General features: G+C 39.2%; 1 protein-coding gene across 1 annotated transcript in view; it reads right to left on the reverse strand.

Moving 5' to 3' along the window:
- myo1d (myosin 1D) overlaps positions 1 to 7163 on the reverse strand; it is a 108361-nt gene that overhangs the window by 71700 nt on the left and 29498 nt on the right. The window contains exons 8-11 of the mRNA XM_015028551.1: positions 6175 to 6378; positions 5609 to 5754; positions 5407 to 5521; positions 4410 to 4580 (exon numbers count right to left, since the gene is read on the reverse strand). Of these exons, the coding sequence (XP_014884037.1) occupies positions 4410 to 4580; positions 5407 to 5521; positions 5609 to 5754; positions 6175 to 6378 (636 nt within the window). The remainder of the gene's footprint in view (positions 1 to 4409; positions 4581 to 5406; positions 5522 to 5608; positions 5755 to 6174; positions 6379 to 7163) is intronic.

The raw sequence follows: 7163 nt of genomic DNA on the forward strand, positions 1-7163 counted from the left end.
GTCATACTACCCCCAAGAATTTAAAACTACTTTCACCCCTGCTTATAAGTTAATGTAAATGTTACACGTTCACTCACTGAGTAAAAATGATGACAAAGTATCTTGTCATCATTTGGTGAATGCACTACAGATACCGACAGCCACATGTCACACCCTCTTCAGTGTGGATACTGTTACTGAATAAAGAAATACTCTTTATTCACGTCAGCAAGATATCTCAAAAGATCAGCATGTTTTAAAATGTCATTTTTTGTCATTTTTATACATGTATCAAGTAGAAATGCACCCATTTGATGACGGGTCTATTAATAGTTAGCTATGATATGATAAATATGATTAATATTTAACAATTGATTACAAGCAGGCAAAGAGGGAGAGGAAGAGAGAGAGACTACTTAAGTTAAGCAGTGTTATGATGACCTAAAAAAAAAAAAACCTTTTTAGAAATCAACTGAACAAGTTTGCCACTAACCTGCAGCTGGTCAGCATGGCTAAAACCTTTTTAAAAATCTAGTTGGATTAAAGTCAAAAGCTATAGCAAACAACCAGATGCACAAATGTTGCAGACAGCTGGATGTTACTGCCCCAAAACAAGCAAGAAAAATAAATAAATTGCATGCAATTATGCAAATTTAAACATAACCTTTTAGGTTGAACAAAATGTGTAAACAAGCCAGAAGCTTCCAAGTATTCAAACAACTTGAGTATTTGATAAGGCCAAGAACCCTGGGAAGTAAATGAAAGGAATTTCTGATCAGCGGACTGGAAAACATCATGACAGAGAGATGATACAGACTGGGCTAGAATCACAACAAAGTGCATCTGTTATGGATCTAAAGTTTCTCTCTGTCCACGTACCCTTTCCCCATCTGTGGAAGCAGCCGATCTGAGCACGCCGTCTGTGCGGCTACAGTGTATTTACTGGCCACATGCTGCATGTAGAGAGCGAGTTACTGAAGCAATGAAACAGCCTGGACAGAGTGCCTCTGCGTCAGTCTGCGGCCAGCGGAGCATCATTTAGCACAGAGAGGAGGGTGAGAAAAAAGCAGACATGCTGCACAGATCCTGTCAGATGAGCATCTCCATAGGCCAAGACCTATGACTCACTCTGTTCCTGCAGATTGTCTTTTCTGTGTACTCTGTTTGCAGCAGGAAACAAGCAATACAAATGTTAAACATTTGAAAAATGTTTTTTTTTTTTTAAAGTCAGTAAGTAGCAGGTCTTTCCAGTCTTTATTTGTATATTAATAGATGTTTTTGAATTAGCTCATCTAACACAGAGTTATGTTTTGTTTTGTATATATTGCATTTTTTTTATCCATCTTAAGGCTCTGCAGACTTTTATTATTGTTATTAAACTCATTTTTTATTTTCTCTTGGGGTTATTTTTTTTTTTTCATTTTTTATGTTTTGCAATGTTTTCAGGTGTTTTTCTTACAAGTGCAATAGTGCTTTCTCAGTTCTATATTATATTAGTTTTCTGATATATTTTTACTTATTATTTTTGCTCAGAACGGACAACAAAACTTCATCAAGGAGAAAAATAAAAAACATCCCGCTGTGGCTGTGATACACGTTTCTGATGGAGTTTATGGGCTGGAAAAACAAAACAGTTTTTGTAATGTTGGCGAAAGTCTATGTCAAACATCATTAACTACAGATATAACTGATTATCATACAGTCTTTCCACATGCCTCTGCACCTTTCCTTCTTGCTGCCTCTTGGTGTGGTTATCTCACCTCATATTTAATTCTAAGTTTCTCGCACAGCACCGACTCCTCTTTCTTTCTCACACTTCATTTCCTACTTTAGCTTCACATCTGCTTTAGTCTGTCTGCGAGGGTAAATGTGTGAATGGTGGAAGCTGGCAAATCAGGGCGGGTTATAGAGTCTGGAGACTTGTGTGGATTTCCTATCCTCAAACATCTGTGAATTTCAAACTTTTTCCAAGAACCGCCAAACACCATGCACGTGGGGATAGAGGTAAGAATTTTATGTTAGAACAAAACAGCAGGATTTCTCTTATTTTTTCCCCTTTAAGTTAAAATCCCTAAGTCTAAAACATGATGTAGAGCGAAAAAAACAACAAACTTATGCAAAAACAAACGATAACAAAACTACTTTGGGTTATCTTTTAAAATACATCTTATCTATGTTCAAAATTTAGGATTTGTAAAAATGTTGTTCTGCAACTTGATAAGCTGTGTAAAAATAATGTGACCAGCAGGTGGCAGCTGCAACAATAAAGTGCAAAAAAGGCCAAAAGCAAACAAAATAAAAGAAAACCAACCTAAACCCTATATGAAAAAGTGATCACCCCCAGACCATTGCCCAATTCTTCTCTGTACAATCGATAAAACCATTACACAGAACCCGTTTCATAATGTGAACTAGGCTAGAAAACCTAGCCTTAACAGCAGATTAACAGTCTTAACAATAGATTAAATACTAAGTCTTTGACATACATAAGCATAGAAAGAGTTTAAAATCCCAAGCGAGAGTCATAATCCAGCATTGAAAAAAAAAAAAAAGAATGTGGCAACCTGCCAAAATTACTTTAAGAGTTTCTAGTCAAAGATGGTGGTGCTATTGTAATGGTTACTGCTTCTGGACTTGCTGTTACAGATAGAGCCATGAATTCTGCTCTCGAGCAGACAATCTCGTCATCAGTTCTCAAATCCCAACGGGGACACAACCAGTACATACGGTATCACACAAAAGGGAGTACACCCCTTGCATTTTTTTAATCATTGTGTTATGCTAACAGTATAAAGTGCACAGCTTGTATACCAGTGTAACCCTAACCACTGGCAACAAAGGTGAGTACAACCTTTACTGATCTAACTTCCATGAGAAACTGTAGGAAAGGGCTGGTTTAGCCATCATTTATCTGATGTTTGAAGGTTCAATTATTCTTTTATTCATATAATAGACTCAAATTAATTTTTAAGCAAAAAAAAAAAACTGTATTCACACTCAACATAAAAAATATTTACACCTTCAGAATTTATATGGGATTCAACTGAAGCAGTGAAAGACTCATATTACTTCTTAACAAAAAAAAAAGAAACAAAAAAGTTAATTCACAGCAACATTGTGCAGGAACAGGATTTCAAACAGAACAGCAAACAAAAAGGTCTCCAGTCCAGACAATATTGATTCATGCAGATATTAGTTCCAGGAAGCACCAGCGGGATAAATGTGTATTCTGAAACCCTGCATGTCTTTGAAATTCCAGCAGGAGGAGCGGGTCAGAGAGCAGCAGAAGGAGAGTGATATTGAAGAGCATATCGACTCGTGGATGAAAGGAGGAAAGGAAGCTTCGGGGATCAATAAACCCTGCAGTACAATCTTTACCTCAGTCTTTCTGTATTCACAGCTCCCCGTGACATGGGGCAGTTTTTTCACTCTGAACTACGGTGGGTACCAGCTACTGAACTACGGCGGGCCTGCTGGGCGTTTGTGCTTCACATGGGAACATGAAGACTTTGAACAGTTTTTGGCACAGCCTGTTGATTTATACATTTCAGTTAACAGGTTCCCTTCTCTCACACACACAGATACACACACGCTGTGAAAACTCATTCCAACTGCATCAGCATTATCCTTTGCTCTCCTTTTCACTTAACTTTAGCTCCCCTGTATGGCTCTCCTCATAAATCTGTAAATATGTCTCCTCCACTCTCCTATAGGCTGATAGTGACGTCACTTGTGCAAATTGTTGAGTCAGACTCCCAAAACACAAATCCTGACGGTTGTTGCCCCCTGGTGTTCAGTGGGAAGACTGCAGCAGACCTCCAGTCAAAAAAACAGAAAAACATCTGTAGCATGAAATCTTTTAACTTCTGCAGATCTTTTCATGTCACATATTGATTAGATCAGAGAAGATGAGATGTCACAAACAAAAATGAATGGCAGGACATTTGGCTTAGCTTTGGTTCAGGAGCCTGATGACACAATTAGAATGAATTAGATGGTGAATCTTCCCGTTTATTCAGTTTCCACTTACAGCGCTAAAAAGCTACTTAACGCAAGGAGAAACCTGCCCTGTGCTGTTCTTGGATTATTACAGCTACATCAAGGATGTGAAAAAGATAGTATTCTGTATCAAGATGATTTTATGAGGGGAAACATTTCACATTGTATAGATATGGATATTTGACGCGTTTGGACAAGAATAGAAATTGCAATATAGCACACATAGCTCACGCGGAAGGTAAAATGAAGGAAACGGTGTGAGGTGCAGATCTCCAATCAGCTTCAAACACAAAACTACAAAAAGGCAAGACGGCTTTGGCGTTGCTCAACTCCAAAGACCAAACTCTGCTACAAAGAGTCACATACTATAAACAAAACAAAAAAAACAAACAAAAAAAACATGATTAATATCCGCAGCTCATTCTTCCTACCTTGCGGCTTGTGAAGTGGGCGTGCTTGACCAGCTTCACGTTCAGTCCCTGCAGGAAGACCTCGTCCGTGACTTTGCCCACATTCATGCAGGCTTCATCCAGAACAGAGAAGATGCCTTTATGCTGCTGCTCCACCAGGTCAACGATAATCTGGTTGTTGAAGTAATCAATCTACAAAAAAAACGAGACCAAAGACTGAGGTGAATTCAGTTTGGGAAAACAGAAATGTACAAATGATTATATGATAAAAGTACAAACCAAAAACAAACAAAGCAAAAAAAAAACAAAAAAAAACACCAGAATTAAAAGTTTTTGCACCAAAATCATGAGTAGAGATACACCAGTCAATTGGCCACAGATGTAAATCTCCTACTTCTCATCTGATCAGCAGGTGAAAAGCTAAAACATCTAAATGTTTTTTTTTTTTAATTCATTAAGTGCACAAAGAACTCCAACTTCGTATATACATCACTGTGCCAACTGTGGATTACTTCTGGGTCCTAGGACCCTCCCCTTTATGGGGTCCTGAGACAGTTCTCTCATAAACACACACTATTTGGAAGAAAACCCAGGAGTGTGTACTTCTTGTGGAAAATTATGAAGATCCATTGTTTCTTCTCTTATCTTGTTATAGTTTTTTTAAATGTTAAAAATATGTTTAATAGTGCAAATAATTTTAGGTTTTAAGTATCTAGAAGCCATTTTAGATTTAGATGAGATTGGTGAGAAGTCGCCTCCTTTCCCTTTTGGGACTGTTGACATCAGGGTCTTTCCTGATTATGTGTAAAGCTGAATTTCGTTGCTTTTTTTTTTTTTCCAACATTTGACAACACCTGGTGTTTCTCTTGACAGCATGGCGTTAGAAGCTTTGAAAACTTCTAACGCGTCTGACAACCAGTGCTGCCGACTAAACTCAATAGTCGATTGCTTTAAGGATGGAAGGTTAATTTTACACAAACATAGTTTAATATGAAAAAAAAAAAATAATACATCATACATGTTTCCAGGGGATGCCTTCTCTCTGATACTCCTCCTGTTCCTGCTTCAGAACCAGCTGTATGAAGAGTTGCTGCAGTTTTTCATTACAGTAGTTGATGCAAAACTGCTCAAAGCTACAAAAAAAATAAAAAGCACATCAAATAAATTGTAAAATATTGACCGATATAAATGCAAACAATTTTTTTCACATTTATCTCCACCTGTTGTTCTGGAAAATTTCAAACCCATAGATGTCCAACACTCCGATGACCGTGTTCTTTCCATGGACTCTGGCATCATAATTTTTCACCTCAATGATGTCATTGATGCGTCCAACGATCCAGCAGAACAGACGCTCGTACATTGCCTGAGGAAAATGTAAAACGTTGAGAAGGGTGGCGAGAAATAAATAACATCATCTCAGGGCACAAACGCTTAGCAACAGCTGAGTAACCGGAACGAAAAGTGTCAAAATATCAATGAGTCAGTTTTTTTTTTTTTTTTTTTTGTTAGCAGCTTCACTGCGCTGGTCTTGCAACTGCCTACATGAACTGCATCCTCCACAATGTTCAGTCTCTGTATGATGCCAAAACACTGTGACTCATATGTTACTGTGAACTGTGATAAGTAGAATCATAAGTAACACAAAGCGACAAGTGAAATGTCACAATCCTGCAGGCACATGTAGACCTCTGTTGTTTTAATCTCTTTAGTGCTGCTACAAAAAAAAAAAAAAAAAAAACACAAACACACAAAAGGGTCACCAGAACCTGTGCCCAGAAATAACCTTTGCAAGAGCGTCTCGCCCATAACTGGCCTCCTGTGTGGTGTGCTGTTTTTCAATGACGTCTCGACCAGTGGCCACTGTGCGATACAGCAGAGCCTTCTCCACATTTTCCTCCTTGGTGGAAAGGAGCTCCCTGATTACAGAGACGAGCTTTGTGTTCTCTATCAGGGTAACGTCGCCATCCACTCCAAAGGTCAGGTTTCCCTGCAGGACAGAACAGAGAACGTGGGTTCATTGACGGTTTTTTTTTTTTTTTTTTCTGGTTAAGTAAGAAAAATATGAAACTACAACAATAATTTATCGAAGCAACTACAACACGCCACTGGCAAGTCTAATAGGTTAAATCAGAGGTTCCCAAACTGTGGGGCGCGCCCCCTAGGGGGGGCGCCATGTCATTGCAGGGGGGGCGCAGGAAGCCGTCTGGATGAAAAAAAAAAAAAAAAACATGAACACTGTATGCGCTGGGTTTTTACCTTAGAATGGCCAACTCTCTGTTATTCCTATGTCAATTTGATACAGTAGGGTCTTCCCATATTTGTGTCCTCTGTCACTTTTATCAGCAGTTAAAACTGTTTAATCCGTTGTGAACATGGTGTAACCTGTTTTTCCGAGCCGCCTTTAAACGCAATATGAGCGCTGCGACGCTTGCGCTGGGTTTCCACCTGTGAAGGAGACCTGCTGCTGCTGTGCGGAGCTATGTAGGTTTGTGTTAGAATCACGGCAGCAAACCAGCAAAACGCCAAGAACTTTTCACAGTTTTTCCCTCCAAACTAACTGACTGAGTTGAGTAAAGCTGTTGGATGCAGGTAATGTTAGCTAAAAGATGACTAGCTAATATCAATACAGAACCTTAAGCTTAACAAGTACCTTGTAGGCTACCGATGTTGGTGTCTATTTTCAGCTACGTACATTCATTTTGCCCCCAAAAAAGTCGATGCCCCCCCCCCCCACCCCCCCCCCCCCCCCCCCCCCCCCCCACCCCCGCCCCC

This window comes from Poecilia latipinna, unplaced genomic scaffold (genome assembly GCF_001443285.1).
Source record: "Poecilia latipinna isolate Pla-1442-1.1 unplaced genomic scaffold, P_latipinna-1.0 Scaffold128, whole genome shotgun sequence".
Taxonomy (NCBI): Eukaryota; Metazoa; Chordata; class Actinopteri; order Cyprinodontiformes; family Poeciliidae; genus Poecilia; species Poecilia latipinna.